Below are 21,577 nucleotides of genomic sequence, written 5' to 3'. Positions count from 1 at the left end.
CTCCCTGGAGCACTGAGACAAGCAAACCTCCTCCCCCCCCCCCCCCCCCCACACTGTGTTAGGGTGCTACATGTACCTCTTCGGAGTGGCCTTCCGAATCCGTACATGACACGTAACAAAATTTTTCTGATCATCATCGTCGTCACTATTACTGTTCTCGTCACCATCGTCGTCATCGTTAGTCCGATTTTTATCACCGTCATCTCCTCCTCCTCCTCCTCCTCCTCCTCCTCCTCCAGTGAGAAGCCTAATTTATACGTTGTATTTTCACATTTATATCCCTTATGCCTTTATGAAAGCTTAAGTATCTACAGTTATATATATTAACTTATAGTGCCCCAGGTTTTTTTGCTCTTGGCGATGTAGATCTAAACATGTACACTTTGATTGTTTATTTGTAGATTCATACTGAGTAAGCGCCTACTTACAAAAAAAATGATGTGGCCGAGAGTGGTAAAAAAGTGCTCATTTGTGAATAAAACCCTAAGATGCCGCTATCATGTTGGCTTAATGAATGAATGAAGGGATCAAAGCAGTTCAATGAACCCAAGGAAGCATCAAAGAATTTGGCGGCGTAGTTGCCGTTTCATATCACGCTTACACTTGCAGTCTAACCTCACCATCCTGACGATGATCCGTGAAAAAAAAAAAATTGAGAGGGGGTGAGTGGGGGTGGGTGGGGTTGGAGGGGGATTTGGAAAGATAAATAGATAGTTTATTAATAAAGTACTTGGCAGCCCGAAAGCTGAATTGCGTAGTTACATATACAAAACTAAACTGCGAGTATCAGAACAGATAAAAGTCTAAAATAAGAAATGTATAATTAATTAAAATGTACAATCGATCGAAATTTGCGTACCTCTGGAAAAAATCCTGGCTACGCTCCTGGAAATCCAAGTTACAGATAAGAATCGATTCTGTCAGTCTATTTCTCGCTCAAGTGTAATGTACCACGTGTTGTTTGTGTGGTTGTTGGGGGAATTTTCGCGAAGTCTACCTGTAGCAGGTGTGCCTCAAGGTGTTATTCAGTATAGAAGATAACAGGTCGTGGCAAATTGTCCTCAGGGAATCTTCGGTTTTCTTTTTGCATTTCTCACCGGCGATTGTTCAATGATTTGACGTTAATCCTACCAATTTAAAAGATCGAACCCGGCGCGTGGCTCGCATGCATTAAGCGTAAAACCCCATCCTCGAAGACCCAGGAGCAGACAGCTAGGACAGGAGCTTTTAAAGTTTACAGGAACCGCTCTTCTAAACTTACCTTTTTTCATTTCCTTCAGACTTCCTGCACCCTAAATTGGCAAGACTTTAGCGACAAGACCTTGAGGGTTTTCCGGATCAATGAAATAATTTATAACTGAGATAAAATAAGTTATAGACGACAGCCGTCTGTTTTATTTATTTGTTATCAGGCAGCCGGCTTTGTTGAGTCCTTGCCTAAAACCCCACCCCTCCCTCCAAGTACCGGAATCGCTCTGTATTTATTAGCTGTTGTCGCGATGAAAAACGTGAATGGGTGAGCGCGTTGGGGTGTAGTTCCCATAATCAGAAAAGTTCAATTCAATTTGAAATTGTTTGAAAAGGGCAGTTGGCCAATTCTCCCACCCCTCCCACAATTGTGCTTTTTGCAAGTGGATTAATGATCTCTAATAGCTATTGATAATCTATTGACCTTCCAGAAATCCGGCTTCTGCCAGTTGAGTCATTAGTCAGTTTGTAATTTCTTCATGTGCAGACAGAATGTCCTTGCGAACTTTGCCCATTTTATTCCTCAATCTCGGAGGAGAGATGCTTTATATTTTGGACCAGCGATTGAGAGCGCAGTCGATTCCTGACGAGAAAGCGAGGAAAGGTAAGATGCGGCTTCGTACTAATATGGCGCCGTAAACGAAGCTTGAGCTTATGTTAGCAAACTTTATAAATACATACACGGTTTGTTTTGGCATTTTGTGTAAATATAAATCCCAAATTATGCTTTAACAGGTTTTTTTTGTTCAGGACAACTTAACTTCTTGTACCACTGTTGTTTCTAAGCAAGCGAACTCGTAAAATTTTACTCAGTTTTGGACGACAACTTTTTATCTGCTCATATTCCTTCAGCTCTGGAAAATTAAAACGCAAGCTACAGTCTAATTCTCTCTGTATGTCCGTTGCCACTGATACTAGTAATGGACACCTGAACTGGAATATTTTATGTTTTGTCTGTTTTAATCTCATTTCTTGTGCCATAGTCTGAATGTTTAAACATTTGCTTGCGGTCCAGCTTAAATTAGTGCCCAAATTATGAGTGTATCATAATAAAAAGCATTGCAATTTAAAATTTTATACGCCAAGCTAGTGATGTTATTTTATTTAGATCTGAAATTTCATGGTGTTCTCTTTTTGGTAAGGCGTTTATTATGAAAATTTTTACATCAGGGTAACTTTGACAGCTAGATGAATCGAAGGCCTTTTGACAAACAACCCAATTTCATTATAAATTGAAATTTACACTTGTATATTTTAGCTTGAACGATTTCGGCATTTCATGGGTGAAATGTTGAAAAGAAACGAATTGACTCAGCTGAATATGAGCTCTTCAATTGTTACAAAGAAACATATTTCTTTATTTAAGCTTATGTTTTGTTTCGCACGAATTTTAATATATTTCTCAGGGGCAGCTTTGAAAGATAATAATTTTTATCTTGAAAAATTTACAGAGTTATTGAACTATTGTCATTTGGATCTCTATTTGGTATGAACGCCAACAGTAGCGGATAAAATGAAACAGTTTTTGCTTTACATTTTGCATGAAAATCAAAACTTAAGATTAAAATTTGTGAATGCTTCCATGCAAATTAACATCAACATGAGCTTGAAGATTCTTCGCTTTTATTATGCAAATGTTCTAGAGTCCTAGTTTTTACAGTGTTATAATTAGTGCTAACTCAAAATTGTAGGCAAATGGTTTTGTTTCCAGCATAAGCTGATCAGGTCAATATGCATAATTTGGTTTGAAACTTATAAAAAGGTTTACCATTGTGTTCAACAAAGGTTAGAGGCATCGCATTTTTCTTTTGTTTCAAATATAACAGCAGCTGCAGACAAAAATATCCAAGGTTCTACCGTTTTCTACTACATCTGCATTGTTTTCTTGGCATGAATTTTGGCTTATATTTGGTAAATTCCAAGGTATTCTAAATGTCTTCAGAGTTTCCACTGCAAAAAAACTTAAAAAAAGAAATAATAAAAAAAAAAACACACATCCCAGTAATCTTATCCCAACAACACAAAAATACTCAGTCCTCTGCTAAAATAGCTTTCATTTTAATTAAACAGAATTTCAGAGTAAAAATTAAAACCATTATTACAAACACCACATGAAATACCGCTTATTAGTTTTCTTATAAAGATGTGTCCACACACTCAATAGTTACCACCTTGTGAAGTGAAATGAACAGCATATATTTGCAAGAAAATACATTGGCTTTCATTGGAATCAGGGCGGTAAAGGGGTTATGCATGACACGTGATTTGAGCAAAAAAAAAGCTTGTGACACGAGTAAAGAGCTCAATGTTTGTAGTCGTGATCTGTGAATTGATAGCCTAACAAGATCCGTGATCTTCTTATTTTGTTACCCATGATTCGTGAATCATGAGTACATTTTCGTGAAAACAGAGAATCTAATAGTGGCTCATGTATCAATAAATTAACTTATTACAAATGTTACTTCCCTGTGATAGACTGGCCTGTGTACAGCCACCCCCTCCCCTCAGGAAAAATCGGGGAGTCTCTCTCCCCAATTTTTCCTGAGGGGAGATGGTGGATGTACACTGGCTACTGACTCACATGGTTCTTAACCATTACCAGCAATAATGTAGCAATAATGTAGCAAACAGCCAGGGCTCTGTTTAAAACAAGTTTTGGGTTTGTTTTTCTTGCGACGGAATCTTGACAAACTTCTGGCCAGTCCATTTACAAAGAAAAATTTAATGTGCCCATCTCAGTATAGTACCACAAAGAATAGTGATTTTACCATTAATTGAAAGCAAGCCACAATATTATTAAGTATTTCCCAAGGTTGCATTTTCGAAAGTGTCACCCTTGTCGTTTTAAAACAGGACAGACCTTGTGCACTATACACTCACCTGAGGAAAGCGTGAGTTACTTAACTTCTTAGAAATTTTGGACTAAATACCACTTAAGTCGAGTAACTTGCGATGATCTATTTCTGTGCTGTCAACATAAAATAAGTGATTCATGAAATGCCATAAAATAAACATGTGAATCATGATTTGAGGAAAAACAAGCGTGATTCGTGATTGGGAACCCCCCTTTTGTACCCTGTTGAATCATGTTCAAGTGTTAGGATTTGATTCTAGCTAGAACCACCTTGCAGACCAAGTGAAACAGTACCACAGGAAACTACATGTAACATCCGTTAATACTTGAAGTTTTCTTTTTTGGTTTGTGCTTTGTTTCATATATAGGTACATGAGTTACCAAGATCCACATGAATCTGATAATACCAAGACTAAATGGGTTAAAAATGTCCAACAAATCTTTAAATTGGGTTGCTGACATATAGTCCAATTCCTTTCCATTTCTTAAGTTCAAATACCTAGGCTGCAAATTGACATGTTATGTAGCTGTCAGATTTTGCCAACCAAAGCCTCTGTTGAAAATTTACTGTGTTTGTGACCTTGGTCTCCATCGGTAATGCTTGCAATGACCAGTCTGATTTTGACTGGTAAAATATATTTATTGCAGATCAGTCTCCATACAAGTGCTTGCTAGTGTTTACAAGAAAACCAGTCTGAAAAATCATCTCAGACTGGTATGACTTAATCTGGAAGCTGAGCCAACATGACGACTCAGACTAGTATGCCTTCAGATCAATCTCCATTATGCACTTGCTATTATTTACATGAAACTGGTCTGAAATTCATCTCAGAGGACTCAGCTGGCTCATTCTGACTCAGACTGGTGCAATTTCACATCTGCCTCAGTCCATGACACTGGTCTGAAAAACTTTCTGCTCTGTTTTTGCTTGTTTTTTTTTTTTTTTTTTTTTGTTTGTTTTGTTTTGTTTTTTTTACCGGCCTATTTCCCTTATGGGAATTTATCACTTTTGTGTAGAGGCAAAATGAAGTTATTTGCTCTGTTTCTCTTGCTTCCTGTTGTCTATGTCTTGTTAGTGAAAGGAATGCCTCATTAAAATCGTCACAAAAATAATGTAATGAAACAAAGCATAAATTAAAGTAAAAATTATGGGTCATTTATCAAAAAGACAGTTAAGACGGTGTTTAAGAAAACCACGTTCTAAGCCATTTTCAATTTTGCTCACAATCACATCTAAACATTGTCTACTGCCGACAGTAACAAGAACGCTTGCATCCCAGACTAGAAAACCATTTATCTTCTTAAAATAAACCACTTATAACAGATTTAGAGGCCCACGGATTGTCTTAAGCCCGGGCCTAAGTTAGACTCTGTTTAAATAACTGGTCCTATGTGTTTAATGTAAGGTACTTCTTTTGATATACACTTGATTAAACAAATGTCACATAAAAGGTATACATGTAAACCATGAACAATAAGACCCAAAAGCATTCTGGAAAATATTTGACCAATGAGCTTATTTGTATTTTTTGACTACTTGCTAGAAAATAACAGCATGTGTGGGTTTTAAGCTTTAACGTTTGCATATTTCTTGTAGATGAGAGAAAAACACGAAATATGTGCATGCTATAAATTAGATCACCCCGGGCATTTCAGTATAAGTGCCATCAGGTTGCATCAATCAAGCTTTGCTCAGGACAACATTTTTTCAATCAAGTATAGATTTCCCATCCACCATACAGTGTATAATTTTAACATTAAATACAAACCAAATTTTGATCTCATTCCAGACTGAAGTCATACATCTGTACCTATTTGAGTTCATCATATCAGTGTCGTGTTATCACTTGCATTGTAACTTTCAGACTGGTCTTACTGTATAAATATTTTGTGCCAGTCTATTTCCATCCTGCTCTCACATACTTGTAATCAGGGGCTTAGTCTCAGTGTATTTCTTGACTCTGTCTTATTTTAGTTATGCATGATATTGTTGGGACAATGTTTAACAAGCGGTTCATGGAGGAACTTTTTAAACCACAAGACACCTATTCCAAGAAGGCCATGAGGACAGTATTTGACAGACTGGCACATGCATCAATAATGAGATTGAATTCTGCAAGCATGGATAAGGTTAGTGTTGTGTAGTTTAAAACCAACATATATATTCATAATTTCTTAGTTACCGGTACTGCACCTTATTATATATGATATGATATGATATTCCAAAACCATATTCTTTGATATAGATGAATATTAATAGAAGGGGTGTGTGGGGATTAAAAAGCCACATCAGTAATTTCTGGATGAAAAGCATTTTCTTTTTCCATTTTCATTGTAACCCATGAAAAAATTGTCATGTTTCCGTGATAGAAATATGGACTGAAATACGGCTTATGCACACTTGTAGCATCAGTTCTGGGTTTTAAATGTGTGTATATATGTTGTGGTTCAAAATTTTTTGTATGTGGCTAAATGTAATTTAGGCAAGGTTAACCTCGAGACAAGGCTAATGCTGGCCAGCGGCAGCGGTCGCACCCTAGGCAGGCAGGCTTTCTGCAGGGCAGCTGCTGAGTCTTCAGGGGCATTTACATGTGCTTGCTTTTTGCATTGCTTGCTTTGCTTGGCTGTTTATTGTGGATCAGTCAGGCTTCAGCGGCTGTTGATTTTCTGCATCCTTTCCGCCCACCATTGTTTTAGGTATACTAAGTATGAGGTTCAGTATCCACTGAAAATTTCAGTGCAATGGTGTCAGATGGTTGGTACATGCGTGGTTGCCATGGTTACCTTTATTGCAATGCCATTCCACCCTTAAGGCACCTGCTCCCAAACTCATCTTTTGTTCGATGAGTTTAGTGGATTTTCAAAGCAGTTTGATTTTTATTTCCCTTTGTCTCACGTTATGGTTAATGTCATTTTTAAGCTGAAAAAATTCAAATCACAACATATACATGTAATATTATTATATTATTTTAAATTGACACAAGATTTTCATCACTTTGGTAAGTTGAATAGAGGGTAAAAGTGAAGAACAGCTCACCTCCACCGACTGTCGGTCGACTGTTGGCCGACAGACTACCGACAGACTACCAACAACTTACCGACAGGTTACCAACAGTCGGTAACCTGAATAAAATTGACCAAAACACTACATTACCAACAGTCGGCCTGCAGTCCGCAAAAGGTTTTTAACTTACCTTTACTCTACATACCCAAAAGCCAAAACGAGAAGCGAATTTAGCACGTTCACCTGAAATTTGAATCGCCCTATAATTCATTGCGAGCTAGCATGTTATAGTATGTCATGTATGTCGACACAATATTCAACTTTACTAACGTTCTTTCTTTCTATTTCAGTAAGTAAGAAAAGAAAGATTCTCGTTTGATCAAGAGGCAATATTTATTTCGTGAAACAAAGGGAATAAACGTAAACTTTTTGAATCAATGTATTCGTTATGTTCCTTGATGAAATTCCTTGGCAGAAATCGAAAATTCCTATACAATGATAAGGGTCGAAATTTCAAGAAGTTTTCCCTGATCTTTTCTGGTTGGTTCATCTAAAAAATGCAGACCTCATAGGAGCCATTCAGTTGCAGGAGGACTTTTCTCATTGATGGATTTTGGTCCAAAATCTGGAACATTGATCCATCACAAACTTTCAAATCTTGCATTAAGATGAAAATATAATATTGGATGTATCATAAGAAAAAATTATCTTTTCGTCTGATAAGTAAGATGGTCTTTCATCTTATCATAAGATGAGAGTACTTTATCAACTTCTTTATTCGATAATTGATTTTTCCCTTGTTCTTGTACTCTTTATGAACTTTTTAAGGCGATACTCGATTTTGCGCTTGTTCGTGTATTCTACGCGATAATTGACTTTGCGCTTGCTTTTGTATTCTTAACGAACTTTTTGCACGTGCTCGTGTATTCTTTATGAACTTGTTTACACGATAATTGATTTTGCGCGTACTGTTAAATAAAGGACACACAGTATTGGTTTAGACTTTATTTCATTTGGTGGCTCCTAAAGGAGCCGTTTGTTGTTAAGCGAACTTAGTTGAGAGGGTAGAATTCGGCAATATCAGCCAATATGTTCTCGAAATGGTCGCCTCTGTAAACTTTACGCCAGTTGAACTCATCCAGGTATCCTGGAAGCTGGCTTTGTAGAGTCCCGTTCATTGCTTTCAGCTTTCTCTTCACCTGACTCCAGAGTCCCTCTATGGTGTTTGTGTGGGTGCCTGTGTATGGATCAACAAAGTTCTCTGAATGGTTCACCATGAGGTGGATGTAGCCAACGTGGTTCAGGTTGAAGTATGGTGAAAACTTGTCTGAGATAATCCTGGTTCCAGGTTCTACGAACTGCTGTATCAGTCCGGTCACCAGGGTTTCTCTCGTTCGGTTCGGTACTCGGAAGGTGAGAGCCCTGCCACTGCCTCTTTCAACCATGCCGAAAACCCACGAGCCTCTAGAAATCCGTCCACGGTTGTACTTGCGTTTGTGGCCAAACATTGATTCATCGATCTCTACAGTCTTCCCTCTGCCACCTAACTTGATATTGCTGTGCATGATTTTCAAGGAGCATATGTCTCTGAGTCTCTGGAGTATTGTAACAACCGTACGGAGTGACACCCCTGACAGCAAGGATACTTTCTTGTTGGACTCTTCAATCGACCACAGGAAGATGATGTATAGCCATTTCGCAAGTGATACCTTGGAATCTTCAAAAATGGAACCAGTCCGGATTGATCGCCGTTTTCTACAGTGACGAACTGGACATTCCCAGTAATACCCGTCTTCCGAATTGGCTTTCTCTCTTATAACCATGTCTTGACTGCATTGACATTTATGCCTAGCTGCAAGCAAGCCATGATTTACCAGGAACGTAAAAATGGTATTGTAACTTTGGATCAAGTTAAGTAACTCGATATGATTCATGATGAAATGAGTTTATCTAGTTTGACGTTTAACCCTATATAACCTCGGTCGGATCGAAACTACCCAATGAGAATTTGCCTATTGTACTAGTAAAGTATTCATATGCAAATGTTAGTTATTAATTACTATAATGTTATTTACTTTGACCAATAAACAAAAGCATAATGCAACCAATCACGCCTGTTTTAATCACACTTGTTGTTAATTTGATCCAAAGGATAGTATAAAAGCCGCAGATTGAATCAAAGGTATCATTGCACGATTAGAAAATCAAAATGTCTCAGCGCATTCTCAAGTGTACCATCTGCGGCGGTCCGCATTCCATTTTCCATTGTACCAACAAGTGTGGTGTGTGTAGTGGCGATAACCGGCAGTGTTCCTGTCCAGAACGACCTCCTCCACAGAAGAAGAAGAAAAGGGCTGTACAGTCCTCCACTCAGTCCTCCACTCAGTCGTCCTCCGAACAGTCCTCGTCTGATAGACCAAGCTACAAGGAGCTCCGCAGGTTGTACGACAACTTGCTCAGGGAGCACGAACGTGTTGGTTTGGCGTTGCAAAACCAACAGAAGCAGCACGAAGATCAGGAGAAGGAATTGGAAGAGGCAAATAAGGATGCAGAAGAGCTGGCAAACCTTGTCCGAACGAAGTCCTAGGCGATCAAGGTCCTCCACACCAAACTGGCGCAGGCCAAGGAGACCATTGCAGACCTTAAGGCAGAGGTGGAAACACTGCGCAGCAACAACGAGCCACAGCAGCAGCAACAACCGCAGCAGCAGCAGCAATCCGGTCGCGTCAGCACCCACAGCTTGGCAGCTATCCATGACCGTTATCAAAACGTTTTGCGTACCATATCCGAAAATGGCTGCAGCACGGCCAACGCTTTTAGACTGACCGGCTGTCCGAGAAGCACCCTCAGAGATTTTGTGGCCGTGGCAGAGTTAAAGCTGGTCGACTCCCGCGAATATGATCTCGTAATCCGCGACGTGCAAGGGTCATCTGTGAAGGAGTTGGAGTCAGCATGCAGAAAACGGCTTCGACGCCACTTACCAGCAATGGCAAACATGAGGAGAGAAGGGAAGCTGTTGCCCCTCAAGTTCGAAGAAAGATTCTACGAATAGAGTCATCAATAGACTCCTAAAAAAAAACGGCTCCTTTAGGAGCCACCAAATTTGAGAAAGTTAATAACCAATAATAAAGATGAAATTGCACACTTTACGTTATCACAGCGGGATAATGAGAGAGGGGTTGGGGCACAGTTATACTAACTCAAAAATGCAAAATGGCGGACGGGGAACGAGAGAAACGTCGCCGTGGAATTTATATGAAAGAAACTAGAAGGTGTGTGTGATTTGGATTTATTTATATGGAAAAATCCACAACAATTTCTACCGACAGTTCACCAACAACTTACCGACAGATTACCAACAACTTACCGACAGATTACCGACGGTTGGCCGTCTGTCGGTTGACAGATCGTTACCGCTATGAAAAAAACTGTCGGCCGACTGTCGGTCGACTGTCGGCCGACAGTTGACCGACAGTTGGCCAACAGTCGGTGGAGGTGAGCTGTTCTTCACTTTTACCGAATAGAGTGTATGCCTAAATGGCCTGTCAATGTTAATGAAATTTTCTGCATTTAAGATTACAGTACAAGCAGCCTTTATTATGTATAGAATTATTACAAACCTTACAAAGATTTTATCTTTACTGGCAGCTCTATGATTTGATGACCATGGCTTTTAAATACCAGGTAAACCTAGAATTTTTTTTCAGTGACATGATAGTGATGTTGCACCTGCTATTTCATGACTTTTCAACACTACTTAACTGCAGTAACATTGTAATTTTAAAACTTTTCTAAGTAGCCCCAAAATTTTTTTTCAGTATGAATATTAAAGATTTTTCAGAATTCCAGCCTGGATGATTTTAACAACAGAGACAACAATTTTGTAGTCCCACTATGAATATGAATGAATCTATTGTTATTAACAAACAGAGGTTTCATTAAGCTCTGGCAACTGGGCAAATTGGCGTTTGTCAACTTAACTCTGCTGGGATGCTATTTTGCTTCTGAACAAATTTTTCTACAGTAATCTGTAAAGAAGTGCAAGTCAATAATTATTGCCTATTCTGTCAAGACCAAATTTTTTATTTCTCCCCTTTTCAGAATTTTCATTAAACCCCTGAACATATATACTGAATTTTAATGTTTAAATATTTAATATTTCTTCTGTTGCCTATTTTGTGAAGACCAAATTTTTTATTTCTCCCCTTTTCAAAATTTTCATTAAACCCCTGAACATACATACTGTATACTGAATTTTTATTTTTTTATATTTTAAATATTTCAATATTTCCTCTGTTGCCAGGTGTCTTTGTGTCTCAGGCCTGCAGACGTCCTTCTAGTCACATACAATCACATGGATGCTATTAGAAGCTTTGCATGTGATAATCCAGCCATCAGCAATCAAGTAGAAAATGTTTACAAACTTCTATACGAGGTAACACTGTCTTGAAATTCTTTTTATTTTGGCACTGGGGACATTTTGTGCTAAATTTAATGTTGATCTAAAGGCAATGATTTTTTTATTTTATTTTTTTGTTCCTGGAGGTTTAAATTTGTAAGGAATTTTTTATAGCAAATGGCCAGTACAAAAACAGTGACCAATAGACGGTATACATGTACTACTAGGAAATTCTTTCAATAGAAACTAAGGTCTTGGCAAAAGTACAAAAACAAAATTAATTAAATTTAAGCACACAAACACTCAGTGCATCCAAAAACTTGGCAAAATTGAGTGGGTTGTTTTATTCGTAACAACACCCCTCTTACACGGAGCTGTTAACATTACAGGTAATTAATAAAATTATGTTGAAACTAGAGCACGGTTTCATGATCCAAGAAATGTAAATTATGCATAGTTGCATTAATAACATCATAACATTTGTCTGGTATTTTTATGAAATAAGCTTTATAGTCTTTCTAGGGGATAGTCAGCCAATTTTTCTTAGAGGGCTTACAGTTGTAATGAAATTAAATTAAATGAAATAATAAAAATTAAAATTCAAAGGTATTTTTAATTTGCAGTTGTACCACTTTGCCAGTGTCTGTTCAGTGATAAGCTGAAAATCCAAGAAGAAAGTTATATGTTTAAAAGTTGTACTCCATGCATTTTTCTATTTTTGTATTTTGGAATATGTTACAGAGATGTTCTTGCACAGTTTTTGACTGTGAAGTACACAAAGAAAATTGGGGGTAACCAAGCATTTTTCAATAAAAATTAGCAACAATAAATTCTTTGAAAAGGTTTCAAAATACATAGCATTGTATCTTGAATTTTTTTCCAAATTGAAGTATAAGTATCTCTGAAAAACTTGTGGTTACCCCCACTTTTCCTTTTGGATTTCAATGGCTGATGGTAAGATCTCTTTTTCCTGCATTGTCAAAAACCCTGCAAAAAGTACCTTTGAATGTGGGAGGCACTGTCCTTAAGAAATCAGAACTTGTCAGACCATCCTGAGATGCACAGAATGTATGCGCAGTTGCTTAAGGAGGCACCACCCTTAACTTCTAGTAGGAGGGTATTTCCAGACAGCGCTCATTTGCACTGTATTGCAGGAAGTTATTTCCAAAGTCTGGACATCCTCAGGTTGTAGTCCTTCAGCATTTGCCAAGAAGCTTCTGATCACTCAGACATCAAACGCACATCTCAGACAACTAATCGCAAACACATCAACCTGTTACATCTGTTACCTGCCAAAGATTTGGACCAAATACTTCCTTTTTTTAAACTGCTGCGTTAAGCTTACATGTTATCAATTTTGAACCATGAAATACACCATTACATTGAAGGGGGTATATGGGTATTATCGCTTAGTAAACTTTTCTTTTGTTTCTTGAAACAGACATACGGCAGTTTGAATGCTGGACAATTTCAAATCATCCGTCAGACACTTCTTTCGTTTTTCCAGGATATGCATATTAGGGTAAGTACATACTTCACAGTCATACAGTTCCTCTAACTTGTTTATCTTCGTTCTTTATGTGGTATTGTACTAAAGGTTAAACCAAATTTAATGCACCATAATTTTTATGGTTGCTGTAATAAAAAAAAGAAGAAAGAGAGAAAGGACAACTTCTCTGGCTTTATTGTTATAATAACAGATGAATAATTATTTAATTGGTCGTTGTGAGTACTAACTGGGCCATAGTGCTAAATTTAGATGTTGCCTACTGGCAACTCCAAGGAAGTCAAGCTCTGTTGGAATTCAAGTTCTGCCTTTATTGCCTTCATTTTCACTTGAATTCTGATGAATAATTTAGCTAACAGTGTACTGCCAGTTTTTGTTAGTAACTTCAAAAGTTATAAATAAATGTTACGCTGTAATCTCCCTGGTGACAGCTTCAATATAATTATTTATTCAGAAACTTTTTGCATTAAGATAACACTCAAATGTATTTCACTGTTTCACAAAATTTTGATCATCAGAATAGAGGTAGAATTTGGTAACAAGATTCTAAGTCATCACAGATTGCAAGAAGTCTTGTATTTGCTTAAAATTCTTGTGGCATTTTTTTGCAGGTTTCTATATTTCTAAAGGACAAAGTTCAAAGCGCCAATGGCAAATTTGTATTAACAACTGATGGTGCAGTGCCATGGGACACTGAGGTACCTGGAGCTATAAGGTAATGGTGTAGAAGACTGAAATTCACTTATAAAATGTGCTACTGTGATAAAAATTTACCTCTCCCTTTCTCTTCAGCATTTTGTAAGTATAGGTGGAAAGTACTACCCATGCCAAATTTTAAGTTGTTATTCTAACGGGAAATTGGATTATTTCAAGCATAACTTGCAGCTTCAGTTTGATGCCATTTCTATTCAAAAATGTCAGATCACACAGGTTTGTATTTACAACTGTAGATGTACTGGGCTAATCCTTATGCTTATATATAATAAAATTAATGTAAGCTTGTGTCGTGTGTAAACTTAAGGCTTACATCACTTGTTTCTGAAAAAAAAATATGATTTCAATGCAGGTATTTCAGTGAAGATGGCCAGATTTCAAGAACAAGTCATTTTGTGACAGGTTGTCGGCATCAGCTGTCAGACAGGCCAGGATCATTTGAGCTCTTAGGTGACAGAGTTACAAAACTTGGAAGTAACATGTAAGTTGAATTTGGTGCTGCACTGTGGGATATAAGCCTCCTCTCTCTCACCCCCTCCTGCTGCAGGGGTATCATGACATAGGACACATGACATTTCTAGAGAGCAAGGCAACCTTGAGATCAGGATTGTGGATAAATTCTTGTCAGTACAGTCAACTCTCGCCTTGCAGACACCTCGCTAATACAGACAGCATCTAAATCCCCGGCGAAAATAGAGTACAGACGTTTGATTGAAATGAATTTCCGCTATTACGGACTCTGGCTATTAAGGACACTAACTTGCGGTCCCACGGGTGTCAGCAATAAAGGGAGTTGACTGTATACAAATGTATACTTGCACTATGCTTTTCAGTTTTAAGTCATTCTCACAGAAATTTTTTCAGAGGTTTATTCATCAGACACCTGAAAATAAAGTTTATTTCAAAAGTTTGTGTTCTTAAAGGGACAGTATCACGTTATTTTTACTAACACATCAAAAATTGGAAAGACGCTATTCGGTTTATAGCAGCCGAGATATAATGACAAAATTCCATTAAAAGACTATCAGAATGCAAAGAAACTATCCAAGGATATTTTCGCCGGCAGATGACCAAGATAGTCAGAGGGGTTCAAATTTGAAAACGTCTGGCGGACGTTTTCAAATTTCGCTGTTGTAACGCACTAAAAATCGCCAGTTGTACTATATTTTGGTTTAACCTTTCGTCTTAGAATCACTATTAATATTTCTTTAAATTAGTGATTGAGAAATTAATTAACACAGTGTTCAAAGTTTAAATTTAGTGAATTTTGGCCAAAAATCATGATATCTCCCATCGATCTCCCATAATACTGCCCCTTTAATTGTGCTACATTTTGTACCTACCTGGCCCATATCTTTTGATTCAGCACTTTGTTAGCCAGGCCACCGTTCTTGTATCTGACGCAGGTGCTTTCAATAACAATGTTTTTAAAACTGTTACAGTAATTCATTGATGGTACTCTGGCATAAAGTACCTTCTTTGTTTTAAAGTACTTGTGAAAAAATTGTCAGATACCCACTTCATTTAGGTATGGTATTTGCTTCAATAGTTCTTGAACCTCCTGTTAAAACAAGACAATAAACTACTTGAGTTTTAATGTTCAGAAAGTTCCACCATTGATGATAATGTTTTTATTTCCATCATCAGGTATACTGCCTCTAGACCAGTGGAGACAGTTCCTAGCTCCCCTGCTCCAACTGCTGCTACTACATCTGCGGCAAAGAAACCCCCTGGAAGCTCTGTATCAGTGACATCAGAAGTGGTATGTTAACTTACTCAATGTGTTCTTGATTTTATTTATTATTGTAGTTGTGAAACTAGATAAAACAGTATGTTTATCGTTTAAAATCCGGGGCCTGCTTGTGGTAGGAAATGATGCGCATATTTGGAATGTAGAGTGCGGGAACGATTATTACATGTTCAACTGAATAGCCTTTAGTTCCAATTAGCTTAGCCAGTGTAGCATGCCATATCCTTTAGCTTCAATTACTTTAGTGCCAAGTAAGCACATGAGAAGCCCAGACATTTACCCCCAATATTTCTGATATTAAAATGTGTAGAAGATTAAGAAAGCTACAAGAGAGTTGTGTAAAGAAAAACATTGTTCTTCAACATTTTAAAATACCTATTTTTAGCTGGACGTATATGTACCTCCTCCTTACATTTGAATTAAAGTTTAAAGTACAGAAGATATAAATAGATAAGTACATCTTTCTTTATCTAGTACCCATTATTCTCGGTTTTCACTGTCACGCCATTGAAAAAAAAAATCGAAACCATTCCATGAATGAAGTCAAGAAATTGACATGGTATGGAGGATAAATAAATAAGGCATCTGTCCAAGTGTCAGGTCTGTGCAGCATTCCTTACTCGAGTTATTTGACAAAATGTTCCACATAAATTTATAGAGCTTAGTATGGAGACGCCATGTTTGTATCCCTCTGAGGGGCACAAACATGGCGGCCGGAAATAGGAAAAAACATCTGGAGTTCACTTTTGCCAGAAAAGAGGTTTGTTTGCCCTTGTGAATTTTCGAATGTTTAGATTAACATTTCTCCTCAAACTTAAATTGTTTAGAATGATGAAAATCGCCAGATGAGTCATTTTTAAGATACGGAAAAGCTCTGTCACGGCCGTCCTCCTGATGTCACGCACGATGGAAACTCGGAAATTGAAACTGTTCTATTTTCAAAAGGAAGCACGACATCGAGCTAAGAAATTGTGAACAGATATATTTTTAGGTAATCTTTCCTTGAATGAAGGTAAAAATTTTGTAGGCCTCCCAGTTTTGAATTCTAGAATTTGGTGACGTCACGTGAAAACCGAGAATTCAAAATGAATAATAGCCTGTTTCAGAAAGTGGGTAGCGGCTCAAAGAAAATTGCAATGCAAACAAATAATAAAAGCAAGGGGACTGGAGAGAGGAGAAAGAAAATGCCTGTATGCTTCCTTTCCCCAGTCTCTTCTAATTTTTTCAGTCCCCCCCCCTCCCCCCGCCGGTCTTTATTGTTCGCTCGCATCGCAATTTACTTTGAGCCACTCTTTACTATCCAGACACCTGAAACAGTTTAAGAGAAGAACCAAAAACAAAATATATTATTACAAGGTGACAAACTCATATCCACCAAAATTTTCTTTACAAGAGTGAAGGTAATTGCAGTGAACTGATAAATGAAGTTCTGTATTTTGACAGGAATCACCAGAAAACCCCAATCCACTAGCCAAGGCTGAACTCAATCTTCTGGCTCATCTTGTTGGAGGGGCAAATAAAAAACAGGAAAGTAAGTTTCACAACCTGCTGAGCCCAAGTTATCAATTTTTTGGGGGGGTACCGGTAATACTGTGAATCAGTTTTGACAGCTCAGGGATTCTGAACTTTAAAACTCCTTTCTCCCCACCTCTCCCTAGCCCTCTTTTTTTGTTTTTGTTTTTTTGTTTTTAACCTAAAAAAAGCCTGGTAAATAATATCATTATTTTCTTTCACATTATACCACTCACCAACATTCAAATCCCAGCAGTATGCAGGAGATTTGTCATACAAACCTAGTTTAATGGCATTAGCTCCCATGAGTCTCTTATAGCTCAGTGGGAGTCAGCATCCAAGCTAACAATAACTTGAAGGTCATAGGATCTACTTCTGTTCAGTGTTGGAAAATGTGGATAATTTTTTCCTTTTCTGAGTATTCCTGTGTCACTGACTGAAAAAATACCTCTTTCAATTTCTTATTTCTTCTAACTTTTTTGCTGGTGACATTATTTTTTATTTTTTATCCCAGTTCCTACCCCTTCTTCCATTTTTGATACCCTTTATCCACTTAGGGGGTAGTTTCTTGGGACATAATCTGGTTATTCCAAATAAGAATACCTCAAAAAATAAAATATATTCTTCTTCTAACCATAAATAAGAATTTGATTCTTTTTTATTTGACCATTTGGATTTGTTTTCATTGCCAGGCAACAGATATACAACAAAGAGTTTTCAGTGTTTTCCTTAAATTTTAGAATACACAGAATATGTCCCCAAAAACATGTCCCAAACATACTTAAGCCACAACATGTGTATTTCCAAGGCTTCCCAAAGACTAATTTATTAACATTTTGTTTTTTATTCCATAGATCAGTTTAGATTAAACCTTTTCAACACAGATGAAGAAGAAGAGTAAGTTTTACAACACTGAAGTTATGTTGGATCCAAAATATACTAGTACAGTTTATATCCATGGAAGTTTTTAAGTTACTGTAGTACAAGTGTGGTTAACATTTGTATCAGTCTTGTACCAGTGCATTTTAACCCTTTAGGCCCTAACAGTAATCAGCATCAAATTTCTCCTTGTAATATCAATGCTTATTCAACACCTGAGGTCATGAGAATTAAGGATAATTATAATCACCCAAGGTGAATTTTCTTGATACTTTCATTAACTTCTCCCCAGTACTTTTATAAGAAAGTATGGGAACAAGATAGAAGATATATAATTTTTGTTCTTTGATATTAGGGGTTAAAGGGTTAAACATACCCAAAAACCTGTTCATGTTGTCCCTCAGCAGCATGGTTAAAAATATATAAAACTGTTCAATTGAGGCCTTAAACTGCTGTTTAAAAGTAAAAACTAAAATCCAAGCTTTCGCCGATCAACGGCATCATCAGGGATGAGAAAATATTCCGCGCGCGCTGTATATATATATGCAAAGAGTGTAGGGTGAAGGGTGAAATGTGTAAAAAAATGTGGCGTATGTGTGAAAGCTATAGAAATAAACTGTGAGCGTTATACAAGGTTCTAATAATGGATTGTAGTCTCTAAAATGAAATATTACAATAGCAGTTCCGCGAATTCAGTACATTCCTCTCGGGAATTGAGTGTGGGCTTGTGTTTTCTGATATAAAATGCTTCGTAGAGGCGTAGATTAGCGGGATCGTTTTCGCTCATAACAATTTTGATGTTAATGCCTTTATGGTCGTTATTCTGGCAGGAAGAGATGTGTTTTTTAACGGAGGAGTTATCGTTATTGAGATGTTCTCTTACGCGGTCATGGATGAAGCGTGTTGTGCTACCAATGTCTTCAGAATCTGAACTTAGATACATAAGTTGCATAATTTGGCACGTTAATTATAGATCTTGCATTCTTTTGTGAGAACTTAATGTTAAACCAGAATTCAAGTACACATGCCTGAAAACTAACTGAAGGCATCACATGAAGAGCTGAGTTGTTTACCTTGAGCAACTGTTCTCAAATGCTCACTGTATGATATACTTGTATACACAATTTAATATGTAAACAGTCACACCACTTTTGCTTGTCATATACTGTAAACAAATTTACTGTAACATTTGTTAATGTCTTGCAGTTTTTTACTCTAAATTGTAACTGGCGCCAAGTAGTTACAGCAGTTTTATTGTTGTTTTTCTCTTTGCTACAGGCAAGCAGCTATCCAGGCTCATAAAGAGTCTCCTCACAGAGTTATCAAAATTGATGCTACTAAGGTAAGCCTAGTCCTTTTATCTCTTTTTTATGTCTTTGTAGAAAGCTATGCTTAGCTCAAGGAAAGTGTAGTTGATCATTAAGCCTGGTTTACACATATGACACAAGCATAAGCAAAAGAAACCTATGTGTAAACTGGTGTGACGCAAGCATAAGCGCCTTGCGCTTGTGCTTATGCTTGCGTCGTCCCAGTTTACACGTAAGAAGCAATGACGCAAGCGTAAGCATAAGCGCAAAAGAATAGTACGTCTTATGCTTATGCTTGCATCATTGCATCGTTCGTTTAAACCGGGAGGAGGCAAACATAAGCACAAGCACAAGGAAATGAAACTGAAAAACGACGACAAGTTGTCAGAGTACATGAATTCTAGTTACTCGTGCATTGCCATTTGCAAAACGGCGGCAGCAAATTTTTATGCTTCTACACTTGCATATGTGTTCTTAAGCTTATGCTTATCGTACATGTAAACATCCTTGTTGTTATGCTTGTGCTTATGCTTATGCTTGCGTCGTACGTGTAAACCAGGCTTTAGGGGTGGTAAAATAATAATTATAAATCAGAGCTCGAGCCAGGTCCATTCAATGAGAAGCGAGCGAGCGACTTTGAGAAAGTCTAGGAAGATCTGTACGTAGTGCTTAACACCGCCCAGTTCAAGTTTCTGTTTTGTTTTGTATGTGTGTGACAAACCTATTTTTACTCTAAAGGGACAGTATCACGCTATTTTTAGTGACACATTGAAAATCGGAAAGATGCTATTCGGTTGATAGCAGCCAAGATACAATGACAAAATTCCATTAAACGACTTTCAGAATGCAAAGAAACTATCCACGGATATTTTCGCCGGCAGATGACCAAGATAGAGAGGGGTTCAAATTTGAAAACGTGTGGCGGACGTTTTCAAATTTCATTGTTGTGACGCACTAAAAATCGCCGGTTGTACCATATTTTGGTTTAACCTTTCGTCTTAGAATCACTATCAATATTTCTTTAAATTAGCGATTGAGAAATTAATTAACACAGTGTTCAAAGTTTAAATTTAGCGAATTTTGGCCAAAAATCATGATATCTCCCATCGATCTCCCATGATACTGCCCCTTTAACAAGCTGCCTTACTTGTGAGAGAACCCCGAGTTTGGGTTAAAACCTTGTGCATTTTTTTAAGACTTCGTTGTTGTATTTATAGAAGGCACAGCGAAAGGAGCTGACAAACTTAATGGACGAGTTTTCAATTGAAGGAAGTGGTGACCGTAAGTTCATTGCTTAGATACTTCTTTATAAAGAAAGTCAACTGCATGCCTGTATGTTACCTTATCTCTTCCGGCAGGTCTATTTCACTGTGAGGGTTGAGAGGTGGGGGGAGCGGGGAGTGAGGGGGAGGGTGAGTTTGGGGTATTAACAGTAAGAGGGGTGAGGGTGATTGGTAAGGTGTTCTTATGGATGAGAAATGGTGTTAGTAATCTCAATCAGTAGATGCCCTTGTAATGCTAATGTACCAGTGAGTACTAAAATTTGGGTTAGGCAAGAGAGCAAGAATCACTCCTAAAGACTTATTCCATTGCGCATATGCCACAAATGACATTCCGATCCTAGCAGTATGCAGGATGTTTGTCCCATGAACCTAGTTGAATGGCCTTAGCTCCCACGAGTCTCCTGTAGCTCAGTGGTAGAGCATCCGAACTAGTAATCGGAAGGTCTTAGGTTCGACTCCCGATAGGAGCACTCGGATTTCTTTTTTCCGAGTATGCCTGTGTCATTCACTGGATAATACATCATGCTCAATTTTCAACTTGTTTGTAAATTGTTTCTTTCAGGTGACAAGGGTGATGAACTGTTAGACCTAATGGATCAAGCTTAACATCTTCTGTCCTCTAGGCAGAATCAAATTAAACTGGAAACAGTTTTTGTAAATAGGTGTGCTTTCACCTTCACTTATTTATCTCATACAGTGATCATAGAAACAAAATTATAGATAAATCAATGTAATATTTCCATTTTTTGTTCAACAAGTTTATGGTTATACATTGAACTTCCAACTGGTGCTTTTGAAGATCTAGCTAGCTATTGTTCTATTTATTTTATTTAATTGATGCAAGTCTTAGCGAATGTAAAATCTCTTTTAATTTCTGATGTATAATTCAAAGCAAAATACAGCTCATTTATAAATGTCGTTTTGTGTATATATTTGACTTAAAAAAGGTGGTGGAGAAAGTTTTTAGAGTACTTCCATTTTCCCACGGAAAAAAGAATTTGTATGATATTTGTAGGGAAGCTGGCCCAATGTCTTCTTTTGGTACTGCGCATACGTTCTGCGCATTTCAGGATGGTCCAAGAGGTCTTGTACAGGTTTTTGAAGGACGCTAACTAGTAAT

At 37.6% G+C, this 21,577-nt stretch overlaps 3 protein-coding genes across 4 annotated transcripts; 2 read left to right on the top strand and 1 right to left on the bottom strand.

Annotated features, from left to right (window-relative positions):
• Positions 1–1,649: 1,649 nt before the first annotated feature.
• LOC146466588 (protein OSCP1-like) lies at positions 1,650–21,375 on the top strand. Its single transcript, XM_085127044.1, has 13 exons — positions 1,650–1,852; positions 6,078–6,232; positions 10,755–10,790; positions 11,410–11,541; positions 12,947–13,027; positions 13,624–13,727; positions 14,079–14,207; positions 15,374–15,488; positions 16,920–17,007; positions 17,843–17,885; positions 19,146–19,209; positions 20,392–20,455; positions 21,020–21,375. Exons 1-13 carry the CDS (start codon positions 1,741–1,743, stop codon positions 21,061–21,063), a joined length of 1,167 nt encoding a protein of 388 aa, XP_084983170.1. The 5' UTR covers positions 1,650–1,740; the 3' UTR covers positions 21,064–21,375.
• Positions 7,619–10,611, bottom strand: LOC146466589 (uncharacterized). 2 transcript variants are annotated; one of them, XR_014867968.1, is made up of 3 exons: positions 9,714–10,611; positions 8,022–9,056; positions 7,619–7,952 (listed from the first exon to the last, which is right to left on the bottom strand). XR_014867968.1 is itself a non-coding variant. In XM_085127166.1 (2 exons), exon 2 carries the CDS (start codon positions 9,038–9,040, stop codon positions 8,159–8,161), a length of 882 nt encoding a protein of 293 aa, XP_084983292.1. In that variant the 5' UTR covers positions 9,041–9,056; positions 9,714–10,611; the 3' UTR covers positions 7,619–8,158. The 2 variants fall into 2 exon arrangements, 1 of the variants encoding a protein (XP_084983292.1); XM_085127166.1 differs by having other exon boundaries at positions 7,619–9,056.
• Positions 8,953–9,718, top strand: LOC146466590 (uncharacterized). Its single transcript, XM_085127167.1, has one exon. It carries the CDS (start codon positions 9,316–9,318, stop codon positions 9,691–9,693), a length of 378 nt encoding a protein of 125 aa, XP_084983293.1. The 5' UTR covers positions 8,953–9,315; the 3' UTR covers positions 9,694–9,718.
• Positions 21,376–21,577: the final 202 nt, after the last annotated feature.

The sequence above is a fragment of the Pavona decussata genome, unplaced genomic scaffold (assembly GCF_977016875.1).
Source record: "Pavona decussata unplaced genomic scaffold, jaPavDecu1.1 SCAFFOLD_143, whole genome shotgun sequence".
Lineage (NCBI taxonomy): Eukaryota > Metazoa > Cnidaria > Anthozoa > Scleractinia > Agariciidae > Pavona > Pavona decussata.
Note: the sequence above shows the minus strand (reverse complement) of the source record. Positions and strands in the feature narration are given on the sequence as shown.